This window comes from Dendropsophus ebraccatus, chromosome 15, assembly GCF_027789765.1.
Source record: "Dendropsophus ebraccatus isolate aDenEbr1 chromosome 15, aDenEbr1.pat, whole genome shotgun sequence".
Taxonomy (NCBI): Eukaryota; Metazoa; Chordata; class Amphibia; order Anura; family Hylidae; genus Dendropsophus; species Dendropsophus ebraccatus.
The window spans coordinates 42565167-42590014 of record NC_091468.1 but is presented as its reverse complement, the minus strand read 5'-3'; the positions used below and the strand labels follow the sequence as shown (position 1 = coordinate 42590014).

Sequence of the window (24848 nt, the reverse complement as noted above, 5' to 3'; positions counted from 1 at the left end):
AAATGTGAACTAAGAATAAGATAATGACTTGGCTTCTGTGAAGTCAAAGGGTTTAAATACACAGAATAAGCACTTTATTAAAGACAGCTGCCCTTTCACGATTGGAGCTTCATGTGTCCCTGGAATGCGGCATAACATCAAGTGAGTAAGATTTCTGTGGAAGTTTTAGTGTCAATACACATTTGAATGGAAAAACCAAGTGATCTGAGTGACTTTGAACCAACGTGCTAAACTAGCCGAGCCAGGATCTTAAAAACTGAACTGGGATCTCAAAAACACAGGAAAACCCTATAGGATTTTCCTGTGTAGCAACCATTAACAAAAAGGGTCAGAATAGGATGTCACAAATTATTCAGACAAACAGGCGGGGTAACGTCCATCCAACGTAAGTGCTTCTTGAGAGAGCCATGCGTCAAGATCTGAAGTGGGGTCCTAGTGCACAGCACATCACTCCAGTGTGTAGTGGTATGATATACTCAGCAGGGGATTATAGGAAATTGGTGGTTAAAAGCAATCCCTATATACATTATACACCACTGCCATTGTAAAAAAATATGCACTTTACAAAAACTTAAAGAGGTTATCCAAGGGGAAAAAAAACACTTTTCCTCTATCCACAGTAGGGGTTCATGGGGGGTCCGAGCTCTGTATCGGGCCCTGTCGTCTCTCGAGTTCTATTCATTCCTATGGAGCGATGAAAAGAGCCAAGTACGCCAGAAGAGCGATGTACTCGTCTCTTTTCGTCGGGCTCCATATGAATGAATAGAGTCATGCGCCGTACCCGCGGTTGTATTCCTAACAGAGATAACAGGGCCCGATACAGAGATCAGCGGGGCGAATACAGGTCGGACTCCCCACATTCTCCTGCTTTTCCCCTATCCTGTGGGGAAAAGTAAAAAAAAAAAAAATATATATATATATATATATATATATATGTTTATCCCAGAATTTGAACCTGCCTGGGATAAACATATATCTGTCCTAAGATAATAAGAAGGGAAATACTAAAAGGGCAGACTAGATGGATGAGGTTGGCTTTTTCTGCCGAGATTCTTCTGTTTCTATACGCCTTTAAGAACTGTTTCATCTCTTTGATATTTTTTTCATTTCTGTATAGCTCTATATAGCACTTTATACTGTTATCCCAGTACTGTATAATCCCTGTTATACAGTATAAACTGCATTGTACCAAGGTTTCCTTGGTAATTCCTATAGAGACCTATGGCTGACCAATGGCTATCCATCTTCTTTAGGCAGCGAAATCCAAATGCCAAGCATTCATGTTCTTATGAACCTAAACTTCCTGTAAATTCGTTCATCTCTAATTCCCATGCCAGGAACAGGTGAAGGCAGCAACTCATTTTATTCAGGTGAGGGTACACCTATACCTGTTCTCTTTATTATATCATCTTCCTGAGATACCGGCGCATGTGGCGCCCCCTTTGTGTCTTCTTTCTTCCTTTCAGTATACAATTAGTCATAATTGGTCATTACAATATAGCTTTTGTATATTCATTAGTTAAACCATGGCTATATACAGTAGGTAGTAGAAAGTACTCGGCACTCACCAAGCAGTTCTGCTAATTTATTAAAGTGCAGTAGACATCAGGTACACTAAGGATGCATTTCGGCCAAGCATGGCCTTGATCAGCTCATCATACTTCATCATACTCCTTACTGTACATGATATCTAATGCACTATAATAAATTAGCAAAACTACTTGGTGAGTGCCAGGTCCTTTCTACTATCTGGATTACCACTACCTTGGGCACCACCACTGATGGACGTTCCGTCCTTCCCTCATCTACCCAAACCATGGCTAAAGGCTTTGAGTATAATGGAACATAAGAGGTTTCATATCTGTCTTACAACTAAGAGCGATAAAAAAAAAAAATCTACATTCCGTAGCATATGAAACATCAAAAAAAGAAAACTCTACACATTTTCTTATGAACCAGGGTCATACTGTTTTCATTGGAAGTGGCAGTTTGCATGTGAGTTGGCAGGGTCAGATAACACATCACATATGCTTAAATAATGGGAGGATATGTGAGTGAGAGAGAAGAAAAGAGGAGTGTCTTTGGAGCCAAGCTGAAATGAATACCTCCTTTCAACACTGTATCCACATGCCTGGAGCAGCAGAGCGTTGATGTGCTCACTCGCTTCCCAACTCCCTGAGATTGACTAAATAGTCGCATGCTTTAATCTCATTCCTGCTTTCATCCTCTCACCTGCAAAGGAAACCTTGTTTATGATTCCCAACCGGATCTCACATTGACCTATTTTAAAAAAAAAGTAAGGAAACCGACTGTATATTTTTTTTATACACAAACTTTATATTTAACATAGTTGTTTATACTGGAAATGTATGCAGCCTTGTAGATCGACGCTCGCTGTTTGTTCGCTATTTGATGATGGTGTGTTGACTTTTTTTGGCAGTGCATTGTGCTCAGCTGTTCATTATAACATTGTCTAGTTTCATGTTTTATTCATGATATCAAAGGGCATTGGAATTTGCAAAACAGACTTTTATGAGTCAGTATGTTTCTCCATTGTCAGCACTGAATAGCCCAAAGTTGGCTGAGTAAGGTCAGCTATGGTTGACGCACAGTTATTATAACCCAAGTAGCAGCCAATCTACTAAATTTGAGAGGTGGAAAGTTTTGTTTTATAGATAGGTTTATATAAATTTGTGATGAGCGTTTTATTATATAGTGATATATGAAGATATGGTGAGCTCCTCCACAGTTATGTAACCATTGATACATGGACTTACAGGTTGAAAGAGAATTAATTCCTCATCACTGTGTATTGTAGAAAGAATGAATATTGTTACTCATATAAGCATGTATAATTCTTACTAGTCAACCAAAAGGAGTATATGGTTATTGATTATATTTTAGGTTATGATTTGAAATTGTCATTTTTCTTGGCTGCTGAACTATCTGGTCATGTTAGGATTCTATAGAGGTCGAGTAATGAGATAAATATATACATTACCCTATTATTTCATAGGGGTATACATGTAGCATGGTGAAATAGATATGTATCACTATGAATGAAAGTGGTTAAGACTATGTTAAGTGGAAGGCCGTGATTTAAAGCTAAACAACTGCCGTTAGTAAGTAATGAACGTAAGCATTAATAACGGCCGTGGTTGTACGTTGTTTGAACATAGCCTAAAAGTGAAAGAATCCCTTAAATGTTAAATGTGATATGATTTACTTCCATTGAGAACATATTTAAAATAATGGTATAGATGATCTTAAAGGAGCTATGTAAATGGTGTTTGATAGACAGGATCGGAATGAGATATGTAGGATGGATAGATAGATAGATAGATAGATAGATAGATAGATAGATGATAGATAGATAGATAGATAGATAGATAGATAGATAGATAGATAGATAGATAGATAGATAGATAGATAGGTGGATGGATGGGTAGATGGATGGGTAGATAGATAGATAGATAGATAGATAGATAGATAGATAGATAGATAGATAGATAGATAGATAAATAGGAGATAGATAGATAGATAGATAGATAGATAGATAGATAGATAGATAGATAGCTTTAGTAGCCAGTAGATCACTGTGACCACTAGCTCTATCTTGATGCAAGGTAAATTCCACGGCACTCCAATGGATCAGGTGCAAAAAAATTTTTTATTTGTTTTATCCAACAAAGTGCAGCACAACAGAACAATATAGCAGTGACATTGCTGTGGCCTCACGCCACCATTCTCAAGCCTCAAGGCTTAAGAAAGTTGGCGTGAGGCCACAGAAACGTTGCACCTGGTCCATTGGAGTTCCGTTCTGAATTTACCTTGCATCTAGATGGATAGATAGACAGACAGACAGATAGATAGCCAGAATACAATAGATAGATAATAGCCAGAATACGATAGATAGATAGATAGATAGATAGATAGATAGATAGATAGATAGATAGATAGATGAGAGAGACACAGAAAATACTTGAAAATAAGTTTTGCTGTCATTAGAAAAACTTTTGACATGTCACAGAGACATATCTTAATCTTTGATCGGTCGGGCCTGGGTGTTCAGACCCCCCAACATGTTTTATTTGTTTAAATAGGCCAGGGGAAGTGAACCATTGTTCTCTTTATTACCTAACTAGTTGCACTCTCCATCTCACTACACAACATGGTCTTTATTAAAACTCCATGGAGCTTATCTGGTGCAGCGAGATGGAAGCCGGGGAGTGAAGCGCATCACAGTGCACTTCATCCAGCTCATTTTAGACATTGGTGGAAGTCTGAACACTCCAAAAGACATATCAAAAGTTTTTTCTAATGACAAGGACACTTTAACAAAAGCTAACCCTTACCTTTATTCCTAATAAAATAGTATAGTGTATCCAATATAGTGCCCTATCCCTTAAAACATTTGTCAGAAGTCACGTTTCATTATAACATAACACATGGAAAACATTTTCTCTAACTTCACAATCTCTTACTTATGACCACTAAGTCAATCTGTCCCTGATGGATACTCGGCTTACAATATCAGCCAGCAATCATTAGGTGCAATCCCCTTGGCTGTTATTCTTTGCTGTGGATAATGTGATTTATAACAGGTTGCTGCAATGCCATATAGAGAACAGGTCACTTATGTAAACTCTCACTGAAAACTTTGCCAAGATTACAGCGGGTTCTTATTATCCTTCTAGTAGCATTTTCTGCATTTCGAGGAAATATTACAGAAGGAATATCTGACTTTTTATTGAAGCATAAACTCCTTATACAATAATGTCCCATAAACTAATGGTGTATTTTTCTACCAGCATCCAAGTTCCAAAGAGTTGAGGCAGGGGGTTACACTCTATTCCTTAGAGACCTTATAGCTGGACTATTATACCCACACATCATATCTGCAGGGCAAAGCAGAGAAGATTAACTTTGTTAGTGGCATGTGGTTGCCAAGTAACTCAAAAGTTTTTTTGTACACAATAAAACTTATTAAGTCTGCGTTGGCAAACATGGGTATCCAGGGGGTGACGCCGCGTTATCTGTAGACAGAATTATGTATGCTGTTCAGAAGGTGTTGCAGGCTCTTGTGAGTGCAGGCAGTTTTGCTACTGACTTCTTCTGTATTCGGTGATTCTAAGGGTCCTTTTAGAATGACAGATTTGTCAGCCCCAGGGGCGGCAGTGCCTTTACAAGGTATAACAAATTGAGGGGGCCAGGGCTCCATGAACAATCTTTGTGTCATTTGTGCAGCCCAGGAAGTCGACAGCACAGATAAGTAAAGTTTAGAGTCAGTTTAGAGATCACTAGCAGCAGTGCATACTTACCATCCGTGCTGCTTGTGATCCAGTATCTAGGTCTCCTGTCTTACGGCTGTATCTTTAGGTCCCGCCTCCTTGGAAACCTGGATACCGGATCACAAGCAGCGCAGATGTAAGTATACATTGCTGCTTGTGAACTTTAAACTGACAGCACAGAGCTTTCTTTTAGCATTCTCGGCCACACATTACCCTGATTACATGTGATCCCTGATGTGTGGCTGACCATAATACATTTTAAAGCCTGCTCTAAAGACCCGATCAGCCAAGGATCGGGCGTTTTCCCCACCCTCAGCTGATCTGTGTAACTTTTAAATGAGCCGAGTATCATTTCTAGCAACACTCCTGGCTGATAATCGGCCCATGTAAAAGGTCCTTAAGAAAGGAGGAAACTGGCAGCGAGCTGCCATTCTCAGCTATGATAACCCCCTCTCCACTTATCTTTCTCAGTGTCAAACCCAGGAAAAACTCAACATACTCGATAGAAGATAAGTCACTGCCAGAGGGATCGAGGGATCGACTTGCTCCCCACTCCCCATTGAAAAATACCTTGTAGGCTCAATTGTCATCACTTTTAGGGCCTTCCTTGATAGTCTCTGTCTGTTAGGGTGGGTTCACACTGAGGAATTCTCGCAGATAAACTCTGCGGAATTCCAGAATTCTCTGCGGAATTGACAGAATTCTCAGTGGAGCAGCAATGGTCTGTAAGTCTCCACACGTCTTTATGACGGGCTCCCCAAACAGGGGTCACTTCCCCTTTGACCCCTGTTTGGATATAGGGAGAGATCTGTCAATCAAGGCTGAGAGGTAAGAAAAAAACCACAAGGATCCTGCCAATGACTCATGATTCAGACAGCATCAAAGTGATGACAGGTGCCCAAATGTGCTAAATAGCATGAATGCCACAGTCAAACAGCGCTACCATCAGCCTATCTCCCAGAAAATGAAGGTTCAGAAAGTTGTAATCCACCTTGCATGACCCTGTTCCTTGACATCGGCGAGATATAAAGTGCCACTGACTGATTGGCTGAGCAGGCATTTCTGAGTTGGGTTGTGATGTCACAAGATCCCTGCAGGGGACTGTGAGCAGTGACACTGCGCTGTAGGGGCACAGGGAGGGTAAGTAGAACTTTTTTATTATGTTGCCATGTTTTGAAAGATCAAATAGGCCTGTCAAAAGCATTGATCAGTCAGGGTGTGGATGTTTGAACCCTCACCAATCACTAGAACTTACATGAAGATGCGCTTAGCGGGCAGCTAAGCATTTCTCTTCTCACATAACTCCCTGCTGTAGGAGAATGCTCCATAGCTTTTCTTCTGGCTCATCCTAGCAATTGATGGGGGTCTCAGCATCCACACCCTGACCAATCAAAACTTTTGACATGTCTCTATGACATGTGAAAAGGTTTTTTTTCAATGATAAGAACACTTTAAAAAATATATATATCATGCTGGCTTCGAATGTAGAAAATGCAAGGGCACTCACCAATTTGTGCAGTAGTCTTTATTATCTTCTTCTTAAAACATAGTATAGCAGGCGGCGAGGACGCCAAACACCTTCAACAGACAGCTGTTTCCCGATATTTGCTTCGTCACGAAGACGAAGCGAATATCACGAAACAGCTGTCTGTTGAAGGTGTTTGGCGTCCTCGCCGCCTGCTATACTATGTTTTAAGAAGAAGATAATAAAGACTACTGCACAAATTGGTGAGTGCCCTTGCCTTTTCTATATTCGAAGATTGTATGTGGAAGTGCTTGACTGCCATTCAGCAAGCGATCACCACCGTGCACAGCATAAAGAGTGTACTACTTCACTCATTCTGGTGTGGATCCAAGCCGCATGGAGAGAGTTGTAGTGCCGGTGTCTGTGGCTTTGTAAATAGGACTGTATATATCATGCTGCGTAACATCTCATCCAGCTACATTCATTATTAAGGAAGTTGAATTCTCCTTGTAAGCAGTACGGTGCCTGCTGTGCTCTAACCTAGCTTTTTAGACAGAGCAGGGACATAAAGATGCATGATGCATGAAATTTTTAACATGTTGCTGCCATATTAGTAAACAAAACAAACATGTTATGCTTTACCTCTTCGCACTCCTCCCAATGCGGTCACCGATGTCCCCCACTGTCTGTAGCCACCATTACTTCCGAGTTGAGCTCGTCTCAGTCAATCACCGGCTGCTGTCCCTTCTCAGTCAGTGATTGACTGACTAAGCTGCCACAGATAGTGGGGGTCACTGGGGTCACTGCATCAGAACATCAGGGGAGCGAGGAGAGGTAAGTATAACATGTTTGCTATGTTTACTAATATGGCAGCAACATGTTAAAAATTTTGGAGTGCTGATAACCCCTTTCAACTACAGCTTAGATAGTGTACACCAAAATGCAAAAAGAAAAAAAAAGACAGCCTATTTTCACGGTAACATCTTGGATAAATCAGAGTGGTTAAATATTCTCTAGCAGTTGAATGAAATTATCTTGGGATCTTGGGAGGGGAAGTTTTATCTGCAATTTTTCTTTACAGATATACACTCATTTACAATAACTAACACCTGCATAGTATTGTATAATATAATGACACGTGGCCGTGGCTGTTACCCGCTACCTGCTCTGGGTTGCACTACATTGTGATCATCTCCCTTTCTCTCAGCCTCTCCTCTGGAAACTTTTTTTGCTCTGAGCTGGCCTCCTTGAGGATTGGGCTTCCTCTAGTGGCAGGAATGCGCCTGTCCACCTGTATTTATAAGCACAGCCCACAGACTCTAGAGCCTTCTGGCATGTTCTCCTGAGGGTATAAATAGTCTCCACCTCCTCACCTCCTTGCTCAGTTGTTGTTGTTGTTGTTTCTCAGTCAGCAACCACATCTGTGCTCCCTTGCTATCCACCACTTCCATTCTTCTAGCTATCTTCATCCATTCTTAGTTCCAGCTCAGCTCTAGTCTGATCTATGTCTTAATGCTGCAGGCAGCACTTTTACCACAGAGAAAAAGTACCTAAACCCGGACTCCAGCACTCCTCCAGTTCTTCAGTCGGTGGCCACCGAGGTCATTCTCTAAGGGTAGTGACCTGGGCGTTTCCCACAGTGAAATCCAACCGGCATTGCGGCAGGTGCTGGTGAAAACGGGAGCTCCTTACACTCTGCTCCTCAGGAAAGGAACACCACAACTCCTCTGTGATCCAGGGGAAACACCTCCTCGTACTTGGACCATCCATTACATATAGGTCCCCATATACCATCCAATCAGCTCTTACCTGTCAAGACTTGGACGCCACAAGACTTCTGAAGGTGTCATGTGGTATCTGGCAACAAAATGTTAGTAGTAAATCCTTTAAGTCCTTCAAAGTTTGAGGCTCCATGGATCAGACTTGTTTCTCCACTATCGTACAGTTGCTTAATCTAATTGAAATCTGGGAGAATGTGAAGTCAGCGCCTCAACCTATTTGTAATTTTTCATGTTCTCACTCCATCCATTCATGAACAGTCTGTGTGGTAGATATTCTGCAGAAATAAGTCACTGCCATTAGGGAATATTACTGCAAAGAGGGGATTGTACAATGTTCGAGTTGGCGGTACATAGGAAAGTATCCACATAAATGGGACTCCTAAATTTTACCCATTGTGCATTCTGGTACAATTTCTTGCCCAGGTAACAAATGAATACCAACCATCTAAATTTTGTAAAAAAAATAACATGATTCATCAGACCAGACTACCTTCCTCCATTACCATGAAGGGGTGCTCTTGGTCTGCAAAAAGATTTGGGTTGGGTTGACATGTCAAAGTATCATCCATATTAATGTCAGGACCCTTCCTAACAGTAGTTTACCAAGAGCAACCTACTGTCCCTGCCTGCTTGTGTTTTTTCCATAGTACGTCCATGTGCCCATTGTAGTCTCTTTTGGTGGTGAGGTGAAATGACTTTTCACTTGCTGCTTGATGTTTCCTAATCATTGACAAGTGTCATTCTCAAGAATATTAATGTTATTCTCTTCACTAGACACACTTCGCACACAAATACTCTCATCACATTAGGATTTAACATTAGGGTTGATCCACATTTTTGGCCACTTACAACTTGAATATGTCAAGGAGCAGATTCCACAAAGTACAGTAGAATCTCAGTGGATGCAAGGTACGCCACATGATCATTGTAGAAATTTGTCTTGCTTCCTGTTTGGTGGTTCACTGTGGTACATTATTGCTGAGATACCAATTGTGCAACCAGCGATCATCTCTTAAATCAACCACATGCTCCCTACTGCTCTGTGATCTTCTGCTGGATGTCTGTCCATGGTTCACCCATACTATGGTTAGAGAACAGTGGCCAATTCAGATATATCGGCACCATTCCTCTAGACTCCAACAATTTGCCAGTGGTCAAATATAGTAAAGTCACCATGTTTATTCTAGACTGGCAAATGTTGGCTTCTTCTGTGCAGAGACATCCACACATTATCTGAAGGTTGATCTCAAAACATTAACTTTCTTTACATTTTTTAACTTCAACTTTAAAAAGTAAACATGACTTCTCTAAAATTAAACAGAAAACACATCTTTACCATACATTCATTATCCAAAATCTACTCCCACTTGAAAGAACACTTACTTTTCTTACATAATAAGAAAGAACTTTCTCAACATCTAATGGTTTTTTTCGTAATGCTCATGTCTTCTGCTTCCTTCCAAGATGAGACCTCGGAGCAGGGCCTGACTGCTTAGCCAATTACTGGCTAAGGCAAGACACTGCTGCAGCCAGTGATTGGCTAAGAGGGAAGGTTCTACCTCGCACTCTTGTATCGGAAGCAGGCAGAAGAAGTTCATGAAGGACCAGAAGCAGGCATAACAAAAGTAACAGTGGGACCTGTGGGGGACTGGGGTAGCTAAGTAACATATATATATATATATATATATATATATATATATATATATATATATATATATATATTCTACAGCTTAAAGGGAACCAATCAGCACAATTGCTCTCTCTGCCTATCAATCATCCCCACATTGTTCGTTGACAGGCAGAGAGCCATGACTAGTCAAGGGCAGGATCCCGCCCAGATGACTAGTTGCCACCCCTCTTCTGTCCTGGAGGAATAGAATGAATTTTTCCCCAGTGTAAAGCTACCGCCTCAGACATGGCTGGTAGCTTAGGGGAGCTGCACAGCAGAGCTAGCCTATGCAGCAGGGAACAACATCAGCACAATCCTTTAAGCACTACTTGAATTATTTATAAAGTCTGGGATACCCCTTTAAATGCCAATAAAACCATTAAAACTTACCAAGTATTAAAAATCATGAATAGCTGTACCACCTTGGTTTATTAGACACTAAATTATGCTGGAGGTGTCATGCAAACACTGGGAATGTATCCCATAATGGATGGCACAGCCAGCTGCATAAACACAGTCTGCTCATCCAAATTACAACCGTCTATTGAATTGATAGCTTTCCTCACACCATACTTTCCACACACCCTTTACAAAAAAAATCCTTAGTCACACATCTTTTAGCTGAAGCTAAATGTCTAATACTATTATTATGGCTTCAGAACCTCAAAAGCACAATATGGGTTGAAAAAGTTGATGGAATATACAGACTAAAGGAACTGACTAGCTGGCAAGGTCATCTACATACTGAGTTCTTACAAATTGGAGCCCATGGCTAAAACATGTAAAGTAAAGATGAATGTGCCCCTTTCCCCGCTCATATTTCATTTGCTGAAATGTAGCCTACACTGATTTGGTTCCAGAGCAACATTAGGAACATTTCCTACTATAATCCCATTATTTCTTAGTAAAGAGTACAGTTTGCCCTCCTACGCCTACATGTTAATTGGAACTAACTAATTACACTTTCTTGCAAAATATGTTATACAAGATCTCAATTATTAGGGGGACAGACAGGGCAATCTGTCACAAAGACCGGGATCGTCGAACGGTGTGTTGCCTTCCTGGCGCTCGAGTTCGTCACATCGCGGATCGGGCTGACAGATTACTGGGAGGGGCTGGCGATGACCCAGCAGTCATGGTGCACATTGGCACCAATGATAAAATAGAGGTAGGTGGCGGGTCCTTAAAAACGATTTCAGGGACTTAGGCAGGAAGCTTAAAACTAGGACCTCCAAGGTGATATTCTCCAAAATATTACCTGTACCACGAGCCACACCTGAGAGACAGCGGGAGATTAGGGAGGTAAATAAGTGGCTCAAGAGCTGGTGTAGGATAGAGGGGTTTGGGTTCATGGAGAACTGGGCCGACTTCTCGGTCGGTTACAGGCTCTACGGTAGGGACGGGCTGCATCTCAATGGGGAGGGTGCAGCCGTGCTGGGGGAGAAGATGGCTAAGAGGTTGGAGGAGTGTTTAAACTAGGGACCGGGGGGGAGGGCAACTACAATATAGTAAGTGAAGACAGAGTAGATGGAGAGCTGGGCCTAGATTATGGACCTGGGGGTGGAGCGGCGGGAGGGGTTAGAATAGTTACTAGTGACAAGAGGAAAGGGAATATGGACAAACATATTAAATGTATGTATACTAATGCTCGAAGCCTCACTAATAAAGCTGTGGAATTAGAACTCATAATGGTTGAAGAGAAATATGATATAGTGGGGATAAGCGAGACATGGATGGATGAGAGTTATGACTGGGCTGTTAATATCCAGGGTTATAGTCTATTCAGAAATGACCGTAAAAATAAGAAAGGGGGAGGGGTCTGTCTATATGTTAAATCCTGCCTTAAGCCCATTCTGCGGGAGGATATAAGTGATGATAATGTAGAATCTCTTTGGGTAGAAATAAGAGGAGTGACGAAGAATAATAAAATTCTTATAGGAGTGAGTTATAAACCTCCAAGTATAGTGGAAGAGTCAGAAAATCTTCTTATAAGACAAATAGATGCGGCAGCGAAGCAGGGGGAAGTCATTATTATGGGGGACTTTAACTACCCAAATATAAACTGGAAAGCAGAAACCTGCAGCTCCAGGAAGGGAAGCGTGTTTTTGGAAATAGTAAAAGATAATTACCTTTCCCAACTAGTACAGGAACCAACAAGAGGGGGGGCCCTTCTGGACCTGATCTTAACCAATAGGCCAGACAGAATATCAAAAATAGAGGTGGGGGGTCACCTAGGTAATAGTGACCATAACATAGTAAGTTTTCAATTATCCTTCAATAAAATTATTAGTAGAGGGGCTACAAAAACATTAAATTTCAGGAAGGCTAATTTCCAAAAACTAAGAGAGGACCTTGGGAACATAGACTGGGACAATGCCTTCAGAAATAAAAGTACACAAGAGAAATGGGACATATTTAAGAGTATCCTGGGTAAATCATGTGAACGGCACATACCATATGGGAATAAAAGAAGTAGAAATAAGAGAAATCCAATGTGGTTAACTTCAGCTGTAAGGGGTGCAATAAATGATAAGAAACAAGCATTCAGACTACTAAAACAAGAAGGTAGTGGGGAAGCATTGAGCAACTATAGACAGAAGAATAGAATGTGTAAAAAGCAAATAAAAGAAGCAAAAATAGTAACAGAAAGAAGGATAGCCACAGAAAGTAAAACAAATCCCAAAATGTTCTTCACTTATATAAACAACAAAAAACTTAAAACTGAAAATGTTGGTCCCCTCAAAAATAATCTGGGTGTAATGGTGGAGGGGGAAGAGGAAAAGGCCAATCTACTAAATACATTCTTCTCTACTGTATTCACAGAGGAGAATCCCATAACAGACGACATGACTAGGGATAATATAAATCCTCTCATAAATCTCACCTGCCTAACACAACAAGAAGTGGGGAGACGCCTTAAAAACATTAAAATCCATAAATCACCGGGCCCAGAAGGTATCCATCCTAGAGTTTTGCAAGAATTAAATACTGTGTTAGACAGACCGTTATTCCTAATATTTAAAGATTCTATTACGACAGGGATTGTTCCACAGGACTGGCGCATAGCTAATGTGGTACCAATATTCAAGAAGGGGTCAAAGAGCGATCCTGGAAACTACAGGCCCGTAAGTCTAACATCTATAGTAGGTAAAGTATTTGAGGGGTTTGTAAGAGATGCTATACTGGAGTATCTTAATAAAAACAATCTTGTGACGCAGCATCAGCATGGATTTATGAGGGATCGATCCTGTCAGACTAATCTGATTGGCTTCTATGAAGAGGTAAGTTATAGACTGGACCTGGGGGAGGCTGTGGATGTTGTGTATCTGGACTTTTCAAAGGCATTTGATACTGTGCCGCATGAAAGGTTGGTCTACAAAATGAGGATGCTGGGACTCGGGGAAAACGTATGCAAATAGGTAAGTAACTGGTTGTGTGATAGAAAACAGAGGGTGGTCATTGATGGAACATATTCAGATTGGGTTTTAGTTACTAGTGGGGTACCACAGGGGTCAGTGTTGGGTCCACTTCTTTTTAATATTTTTATTAATGATCTTGTTGAGGGGCTACAGAGCAGAATCTCCATTTTTGCAGATGATACTAAACTGGGTAAAGTAATCAGTACAGAGGAGGATAATATCATATTACAGAGGGATTTGGAGAAGCTGGAGGCTTGGGCGGTGAAATGGCAAATGAAGTTTAATGTGGATAAATGTAAGGTTATGCACTTGGGCCATAGAAATAATAAATACAGTTATGTGCTAAATAATAATACACTGGGTAAAACTGCTTCCGAAAAGGACCTGGGGGTATGGGTGGACAGTAAACTCAACTTTAGTGATCAGTGCCAGGCAGCAGCTGCCAAGGCTAATAAAATAATGGGGTGCATCAAAAGAGGTATAGATGCTAAAGATGAGAACATAGTTTTGCCTCTTTATAAATCACTAGTCAGACCACATATGGAATACTGTGTACAGTTTTGGGCACCGGTATATAAGAAGGACACAGCTGAACTAGAGCGGGTGCAGAGGTGGGCAACAAAGGTCATTAGGGGAATGGGTGGGTTACAGGACCAGGACAGGTTATCAAGCTTGGGGTTATTTACGCTAGAAAAAAGACATCTTAGGGGCGATCTGATTACAATGTACAAATATATGAATGGACAGTACAGAGATCTTTGTAGTGATCTTTTTACTCCTAGGTCTGTAACCATGACAAGGGGGCATCCTTTACGTCTAGAGGAAAGAAGATTTCACCATCAGCATCGACGCGGGTTCTTTACTGTACGAGCAGTAAGACTGTGGAACTCTCTGCCACATGATGTTGTCATGGCCGATTCATTAAATAAGTTCAAGGCAGTCCTGGATGCTTTTCTTGAACAATATAATATTACAAGTTATGGGCATTAGATTTCCGATGATACGTTGATCCAGGGATTGTTCTGGTTGCCATTGGAGTCGGGGGGGGGGGGAGTTTTCTCCCTGTGGTGGGGTGGTTGTCGTCTGCCTCATAGGGGTTTTTGCCTTCCCTGGATCAACACAGTAGGGTTTCCCTAGGTTGAACCTGATGGACTCTTGTCTTCTTTCAACCTTATTTACTATGTTACTATGTTACTATGTTACTATCTGAGTACTTGTCATCACAATTTGCTGCTCTTGTTCTTGTGCTGTGTGTATATATTTTGCTCAAATGAGATCATCTGTAATAATATGAGATTTTCCAACCACTGCTATTTGTATACAACATGGATTTCCTGAAGCCTTTTTATGAATAAACAGATTTAACAGAAAGAGAAAGTATCTAACCAAGATCCATCTCCATTATTTAAAAAACACCATCCACCATCATGTCAGCAAGATGATTACTTTCCACCAGTGGTGTGGTGTGGGTGGCCAGCATCTGGGACAAGTATTGGGTTCCCTAGCCAAGCCTGGTGAATTAAACGTGATCAACATGCACCGTCGCTTAATACTGTACACAGTGCTGCACTGGAGGACTTCAGGCCCTCCAAAGGATATCACTTTTGGGGTCCACCCTTCAGCCCTCTTTTTCTATCACAGCATTTTTAGGGTATATAAAGTTATGCTTTACACCACCATGCTGCACAAAATTACACACCATGGCTATTATATTGTGACTAAATAATGCCACTACATTATGACCACTTATTACTACCACATAATGTCTGAATTATACTACCATACTGTTCCTAAAAAATGTCTCCACCCCAGGACCATATGTTACCTGTACATTGTCATTGGATAATACCACCATACTGTTATTAAATAACACTCTATACACACACCCATATTCCTCCCATTCAGTGACCATACAATGTTAGATGCCAGCTCTACAGACCTCTACAGACCAGAGTTATTACAGTGCAGTCACAGGCAGTGACTCACAGGTGGCATCATCTCTGACCATTAGTCATTTACTTTTTCTGTCTTTCCCATCCGGCCCATGAAGACATCTTTCAGTCACAACTCATCTCTGCAAAATCTGCTGGAGAAATGTGTTAGAGTCCTATCACCTTCCCAATTGCTATACTAACTTCCCTTGCAAAGTACTGCAAACAGCAATAATGCCCCACATTGTAACCAGGGCCCCCAAACAGTAATAGTGCCCACTTATTTTCCTCATACAGTAGTTAGGACCTCTTTTTCCCCCATACAATAATAAGCCCCCCAAGTGCTCCCACACTGTAGATAGGCCTTTTGGGCCCCCCTTCTGTAGTTATTGCCCCTACACTGTGCTTACCCAAGGCTCCCCCCCCCCCCTAAACCTGAAGATGCCTCCATCTTCTCTCATCAATTAGCATCATGATTTTCTAGTTTCTAAATAGTTTTCTAGTTTCCAGACGTCACATTTAACACCGCCACACCAGACCTAAACAATACCGCCATACTGTGACTGGATAACACTACCACACCAGACCTGACCAATACCGCTATACTGTGACTGGATAACACCGCCATACCAGACCTGACCAATACCACCATACTGTGACTGGATAACACTGCCATACCAGACCTGAACAATACCACCATACTGTGACTGGAGAACACCGCCACACCAGACCTGACCAATCCCGCCATACTGTGACTGGATAACACCGCCACACCAGACCTGACCAATACCACCATACTGTGACTGGATAACACCGCCACACCAGACCTGACCAATCCCGCCATACTGTGACTGGATAACACCGCCACACCAGACCTGAACAATACTACCATACTAGACCTGACCAATAAGCAATAAAAACCCCTACCCCCTTTGAAAAGATACTTGATTTACTGGCAATTCTAAACAGGAGGTGGGAGACCCCCCCCCCCAAAAAAAAAGAAGTTGATTCCCCCCCCCCCCCCCCTGCAAGGTGCTGCTCAAATCACTGGACCACGGGTCTCCACATCCCGTCAGGTCCCGCGACGTCACCCTGCAGCTGTCATGGACCTCCAGGCTGTGGTGAGTGAGTGGGGTGATCGGGACGCGCGGGACCGCCGGGGGGGTTGCGGTTTGGTTTGATGCACCACCCGCACCGCATCAAACCGCAACAACCCCCCGGCAGCCCCGTGCAACGCGATTGCCCCAGCGCGTCCCCTACCGACCCCTGGCACTCACCACAGCCTAGAGGTTGATGACAGCTGCAGGGTGACGTCGCGGGACCTGACGGGATGTGGAGAGTGCGGGCGACGGGACAGGTGAGCGTCCGCTGTCATTTTTGTTAAGTGATACTTAACTAAAATGACAGCAGGGGGACATAATGCCGCCCCCTGCCGGACCGCAAAATCTGCCGTCTAAGGTGGAAGGCTCATTCCGCCTCATGGCAGAAGCGGGCTTGGCTGGACATAGTGTACAGTGACCCCTTAACGTATGGTCCTATTAAACAAAGCTATTTTTAACAACTAACAAAGGCAAAAACGTTCACCATATTACACAGAACCATAGTTGTTAGTTACAATCGTTACTACAATCATTTACTCCATCTGATCCCAACAAATGAACAAGCAATGTGGACACTGAACGATTAGTGGAATTACAACTAATGATTAACGATTATTTAAGGTTCAGCTCAAAAGATGTGATCATGATTTTTCGATCGTTGCCTGCATACACACGTACGGTTATCATTTAAATTCGAAGGATAAAACTATTTTTCGTACGATAATCATCCCGTGTAATAGGGCCCTTACAATGGCCTCAGGTTACAATATTTTCAACATACAATGGTCCTTTGTGGACCATCATAACTTGAGAGAAGACTCAACATACAATGCTACAGACAAGATCTGAGGAACATGTGAATAACTAGATGATCGACCAATAAAAGTGGCCATTTTACTAGTAAAACCCCAGTAGTAGTGAAGTGCCTGCAGTGACTGGCTGTCTAGTATCTCCTCTCTACAGTATAGTGTGATACTACATGTCCTGTACTGCTGTCTGGTATCTCCTCTCTACAGTACAGTGTGATACTACATGTCCTGTACTTCTCTGTGTGTCTAGTATCTCCTCTCTACAGTATAGTGTAATACTACATGTCCTGTATTGCTGTGTGTCTAGTATCTCCTCTCTACAGTATAGTGTAATACTACATGTCCCATACTGCTTTGTGTGTCTTGCTCCTCCTCCTTATTTTTCTGTGTGAACCCTAAAATGCTCCAGTCTTCTACAAAGAAAGTAACTCTTCCACTAGCTCTTTCTGACTGTTTTATGGAAGGACTTGTTTCATCCATATTAGTTATCTGCTTACTTTTCATTAAATCTTTTTTTTTTTTTTTTTTTCATTTTGGGATAACATTTTGGGGGTTTGGAGGCAAATTCACCAGTTTTTTAGAGCGTTTTGGTCTCAGGATACAATGTTTTCAACATACAATGGTCGACCTGAGACCAATTAATATTGTAACTTGAGGGACCGCTGTATATGTGTATCATTGGATGTTCATCTCTACATGAATAGCTCACCGGAGGTGCAGAACATACCACTAGATAATCAAGAACATAGTTTGCCTAAACTTATCTTTACTGACTTAAAATTCAGACATTTTGTGCTGTGTCAGTTTTTCAAGCAAAACATATTGAGATAATTGTCAAATTGTTTGGTTTTGCGGTAATTTACCACCACAGCAAGATGTTCGGTAAGTAAACGGCAATACATCTTGTAGGATCCATAGCAATACAATAAAAAAGTTCTCAGCCAAGAAGTCACGATGAAGCTTTCACGAGCAATTCAACAGAGGATTCAACATCTAGAAGACATCAGATAGAATTCCGAAGCTCTTTCCTAGGGCTGCTTTACATCTGCTGCTTTCTTTATTGAGTTGTAGCATTCCATCAGTGGTGAATGGGAAACACCTGTCTTTGACTTTCCTCGCTTTAGCAAAACCGTAAAATGTAAGAAATGACTGCTTTATATAAGAATCCACAAGCTCTAGTTCAGAGATGTGTTATGGGATAGAAATAAAACTATTCATATGCCTTCTTATCGCACCTTAAACTGTGCGCTTCTTATTCCATCGAAGAGTAGAAAGAAAAGCCATATGTTCCGTATGACTGGGAATGTATCCTGGCCCATAAGAGAGGGAAAAATAGTAAAGTTGTTTTTGTTTCTTCCAGTTTTAGGCTATGTTCACACTACGTAGAACTACGGCCGTAGTTCTCGCCGCAGAACTACGGCCGTAGTTTTGCGGTGTGTGAGATAGCCTTATGTGCAATGGGATGCCGGCCGGAGCATACACACATCGTATACGCTCCGGCTGGGATCCCATGCGGCTCCGGAAAAAACTGGCAGGTCAGTTTTCTGCGGCCGGAATTCAGTGAATTCCGGCCGCAGAAAGACCTGTCAGTGCACACAGTGAAGCAAGCGGCTCTGGCCGCTCGCTTCACTGTGGGCTATGGGAAGCTCTGATGCGGGCGCATGCTGATGCGCCCGCATTAGAGCTCCGCGGCCAGACGGATCACGGAACGGCCGGTCTGATACGCCGTGTGAACATAGCCTAAACCTGATTTTATCCTTATGCAGAATGGCCTGGGATCTGTGAGTTACGTGTTGAGTTTGCACAGATTCTGATGCTTATTTGTACCCATTGCACATAAACAATTCCAAGAAAGCGGACAGGGCCAACCAACCAGGGCAGGGTTGACAATTATGTATAACGAGTCCAGAAATAACCCTTGACAGAGAGGGCAAGTTACAAATTTGAATATATTCAGCATGCTCTGAAATAGCTGTATTGTTTGCTGAACCTATGTATATGGGCAGTGACATACATGAATTAACTCCTTGGCAAGGTTCCCAGGGTGGACAAACATGCTTAGTACAAGTATATTGTACATCTTTTTGCACATAAAAAGGGAAATATACGGCACAATTTTGGCACCTAGTGGACTTATTTCAAGCAGCTAGCAGCAACCGGCAAACCAACATTTTTCATCATTGGTTCTCTATAGTGTACTATAGTATATAAATGATCAGGGGCTCCGTAGCAAAGATTAAAATGGGCTTCCTATTATGGCATCCCATTTTGCCGGCCCCCAGGAAAGAGGGGTCTGGTGTTTCCTATATGGAAATATGGAATTTCCTACTTTAAGGTGCTCATACCTCTTCAATCTGACCCCCCCCCCAAAAAAAAAACAAAAAAAAAAACACTTGTACCTTCGGATAGCTGCTTTTAATCCAAGATCTGTCCTGGGGTCCGTTCAGCAGGTGATGCAACTTTTAAACTTGCAGCCCCATGCAAAACGGGAGTATTTGTGCCCTAACTTTGCACCACCCCTCCGTCCCTCCTCTCCACCCTCTTCATCATTCGGAATGCCACTGGAACATTTTCTGCATGCTGAACCTTGCACACGTGCTTAACGATCCAGCCCATGTTCAGTATTCACACAGCTGACGAATAGGAGACAATCTGCCTGGAGCATTCCTAATGATGAGGAGGGTGGGGAGTAGGGACGGAGGGGTGGTGCAAAGTTAGGGCACAGATACTCCCGTTTGGCATGGGGCTGCAAGTCTTAAAGTTGTTTTTTAGGACAATAACTGCATTACCTGCCGAACGGACCACAGAACAGATCTTGGATTAAAAGCAGCTATCCGAAGGGTCAGATTGTGGGTACAGAGTCACTTTAAAGGGAGTTCCGGATAAGAAAGATTCAACCCTGTTAAATTTTTACCTATAATCTAAGCTTGTTTATAATAGGTTTCTATTATGTGAATTGGAATGTTTGTCTGTATCACATGCTGAAACTGCTAAAAATCCTCACTTCCTGGTCCACTCTGTCTCCACTACTTCCGCTCCCTTCTGAGACAGAGATCACATGATGTCTATTTTGTTGCCAGGCAAGCTGTAGCACCTTATCTGTAACCCCACCCATCACTGACATCACATATGTCCATGGGCGGGAAAACAACAGCCTCTGCTGAGTAGTATAGGGGAAAGAAAACACAGTTTTTTCATTTATCTCTCCCTATCTCTAATCTATCTATGTAGATGAATATGCAAAGATATTCCGCAGCACTCCAGCATACGTGAAAAAAGTTGTAACTTATTACACAAAGTGCAAAAAATACAAAATATGGGAAGTTTCGATCTTCTCACAAGGTCATTATCAAGCATGCTTGATAATGATCTTGTAAGAAGATCAAAATGTCGCATCTTTTGTATTTTTTGCACTTTTTGTAATAAATTACAACTTTTTTCACGTATGCTGGAGTGCTGTGGAATATCTTTGCATACTACTGGGGATCCCCGATCCAGGGGACTGACTCTGTACAGCACCCGCTTCATGAGGATTTGGATGTGCGGCTTTCTCTTGTACTTAGAAAGAAAGAAAGAAAGAAAGAAAGAAAGACCACAGGAAACCAACTGCTTGTGCCCACAGTCTACAGGAAAATGATTAAATAAATTATTTAGCAAATAGTGTATGAGTTTTCTCATGTGTACCAGTAGTTTACTGCGGGGTCAGAAACTGTATGGACTTTAAAGTGTACCTGTCATATAAAAAAATAAAAAATACCAGCAGATATATGGTTAATGCTTGTCCTATTTATGCTGTTGGTTTTTATTTTAATTTCACAGCTCCAGCAGTCCATTTAGTGCCCCATTGTGCTGCTCATACTTCTGCACTTCACTCTGAGCAGGTGGAAGGGCTTTTATATCACTTAGTTTACTCAGCACTGGGGCGTGTAATGCTGCTGGCCAATCAGAGCGGCTGTGCAGAGCAGAGGGATAACTGACATCACTTTCTGCATTTCACTCTGAGCAGGTGGGCGGGCTTTTAGGTCAGTTAGTTGACTTGGCCCAGGGGTGTGTACAGCTGCTGGCCAATCAGCATTCACTGGGCCAGTCTGTGCAGAACAGAGGGACAACTGACATCCCTTACTGCATCTGGTCTCTTTTTTTGCTGCTACAAAAGACCAAATGGCCTTAGTGATGGAGCCTCAACTGCAGTTTTCCACTTGGTGGTCAATTTTTTTGCATTTTATTTTATATAGAAAATGGGGAAAATATATATGATGTAAATTGGAAAGATTTAGTATATCCCCTCTTTCACTGATTTAACATTTTTTTATGGTATTTTTTATTTTTATTTTTGTAATGACAGTGACTGTCCTATTTTGCTTCTGAGGTGCTGCATATGACGGCTACAATTTTTAAAGAAACTTTACTTTTTTTTTTTACAATATGATTAAATTTACATTATCTATAAAATTCATTGCTGCCAAAAAAAACAAAAATAATCAATGTAGAAACCAATAAAGAGAGACATTTCAGCTATTCGTGTCGTTCTGTTTCTACAGGAAAATGATTAACTTTTCTAATATGTTTTCTTAAATTTCAGGATGTTGGGGATTCTGTTTTTTGCAACATTGATCCAATCAATATCAACACAAGAAACCGATGAGACCATAACATATACAGTAAGTCGTGGGGCGGAATATTTTTAATGGAGATGGAATTTAGAATTTTTGTTTAACCTCATGTATGTATTATAGTTAGAATTATTGACCTGTGTATGGTTATACAGTATATGAATCTAGACAATCACTGTAAAGGTTTGCCATGTAAACAAATGAATTAGTGTATCTATAACATTGTATAGATTCCAATGTCTGGCATCGGATGTCTATGAGAGGCAAACATTATCCCGTTAAGGACCAGGACAATTTTCATTTTTGCACTTTTGTTTTGTCCTCCTTGTGTTTAAAAGGCCATAGCGCTTTCATTTTATTCCCCTACAGACCCATATAAGCCCTTATTTTTTGTGACACCAATTGTATTTTGCAGATTTAATTTCCATAAAACATGCAGTGAAACCGAAAAAAATCATGTTAGACTGAATTTTTTGTTTAATTTCGGGGGCTTCCGTGTTTACGCAGTTCACCCAATGGTAAAACTGACATGTTGTCACCCCATTTACCCTAATAGGCAACTTCTATAACTATAATTTTATTTTACTGCTTTTAAAAATTTAAAACTTTTAATAGGCTGGGCTCACACTACGTATATTTCAGTCAGTATTGTGGTCCTCATATTGCAACCAAAACCAGGAGTGAATTTAAAACACAGAAAGGATCTGTTCACACAATGGTGAAATTGAGTGGATGGCCGCCATATAACAGTAAATAACGGCCATTATTTTAATATAACAGCCGTTGTTTTAAAATAACAGCAAATATTTGCCATTAAATGGCGGCCATCCACTCAATTTCAACATTGTGTGAACAGATCCTTTCTGTGTTTTCAATCCACTCCTGGTTTTGGTTGCAATATGAGGACCACAATACTGACTGAAATATACGTAGTGTGAACCAAGAAAATAAATGTATTTAAAATTTTATACCAATTTGTAGTCCCCCCAATACCATTATTTCTCATAGGTATCAGTGCAGTACATATGTACTGCTTTGATCTATGTAATCGGTGCTGAAGGCAGTCTCTAGTGATCGCTGAGTCAGGACAAGTGCCAATATGTTGCTGAGGCTGGTACAGTAAGCATGAAGCATTGTCTTCCCATGATGGTATCATGGGAAGTCGAAACCACCACTGGAGCCTTTTTAATGGCATTAAATGCTCCTGTCAGTTTTGACAGTGGCAATTATATCTGCTGATAGCAGCCGGGGAGCACTGTGTACGGAGCGGTCTCATGTCCAGAGCTCACTCTATACATAATTGATGGAATCAGGATGAGAATGCTAATTTTTCATTTTATGTAGCTTTTGTTATAGTTTATGGCATTTATACTAAAAAAAAAACTGTTTGTGTCGTGCATATTGTAAGAGCAGTAATATTTTATTTTTTCCGCCAGTGGAGTTATGTGAGCGCTTTTTTTTTTTTTGCCGCATAAGCTGACGTTTTAAGTGGTAACACCTTTTAGGTACATGTAACGGTGATAGCTTTTTTTTCTATATTTTTTAGGGGGCGGGAATAACAAAAAATGGTCATTTTGGTTAGTTTTTTTGTTTATTTTTTAAGGCGTTAATCGGGCAGGATAATCAATGTAACGGGTTAATAGACAGGGTCATTACGGACGTGGCGATTAGGCATGAGCGAACCGAACCGTTACGAACCAGATTCGTTACGAACTTTGGAAAAAGGTAGGAGACCACAGAGGGAGAAGGAAGGGAAAAGGGGGCCTGGGGGAGGATCACGGCAGTGGCAGAGAAGGAGGCAATGTGCCGCAGCCTTCTCCCGCCACTCAATCGGCAGGAGGCAGCGAATCGCCCCATATGGGGTTAACTGCCATGGGGGAGCACGACTCCTCTGCAGGCAGTGGCGGCAGGAGGAGGCAATGTGCGGCAGCCTCCTCCCGCCGCCAGATCTCAGCAAGGGACAGCAAGAGGAGGCAGGGAAAGCATTATGTCCAGGGATGTCATGATCCAGAATGGCACTGTTTTTCGTGACGTCCCTGAACGTCCTTTTGGGAGAAGGGGTTAAAAAAAAGGAAACAACACTATGAAGTAACATATGATAACAATACAAAAACAACCAAAAGTGATATTCCACAGAACATGTTTTAATTTAATTTAGCATGGCCACGTTATTATTCAGCGATAGTTGCCAAAACAATCTACACACATTGGTTTCATGACTTTTCTCAGGGGGCTACTTGCTATAAAATATATGATTAATATTCTGTGGCTTTCTTCCTCCGCTATTACTAAATAATGACTTTGCAAGTTTGCAAGCAGATGAAAGTGAAATTAAGGACCAGGAAAAAAGAATTCTGCACACGACGCCGTAAATAAGAAACAAATCGAAATCATTTGCTTGTTCAATTTTTCTATTAAACATTTTGTTAGCTCCATCTTTGTAAGGGGTTGGAGCTCCATGCCAAGCTACATACAAAGAAAGAAAGGCACAGTAAGCTTTAAATGACAATGCAGGAGAACTGGATTCCTATAAAAATAGTCTATTAACCTGCATAGAATGTTGCACCTGAAAATTACAACATGTTAAAAGGAGAAGGGGAATTGTCAGAAAGTTGTACACATTTGTAAATTATTTCTATTTAAAAATAATTCCATACAGTCAGCTGCTGTATGTCCTGCAGAGGAAGTGGTGTATTCTTTCCAGTCTGACACAGTGCTCTCTGCTGCCACCTCTGTCCATGTCAGGACTGCCCAGAGCAGCAGCAAATCC

The 24848-nt window shown here is 41.5% G+C and overlaps 1 protein-coding gene across 1 annotated transcript in view; it reads left to right on the top strand.

Annotated features, from left to right (window-relative positions):
• The first annotated feature begins 2101 nt into the window (after positions 1–2101).
• EFEMP1 (EGF containing fibulin extracellular matrix protein 1) overlaps positions 2102–24848 on the top strand; it is a 70777-nt gene continuing 48030 nt past the window's right edge. The window contains exons 1-2 of the mRNA XM_069954822.1: positions 2102–2296; positions 22048–22126. Coding sequence (XP_069810923.1) covers positions 22049–22126 — 78 coding nt within the window. The 5' untranslated portion in view covers positions 2102–2296; position 22048. The remainder of the gene's footprint in view (positions 2297–22047; positions 22127–24848) is intronic.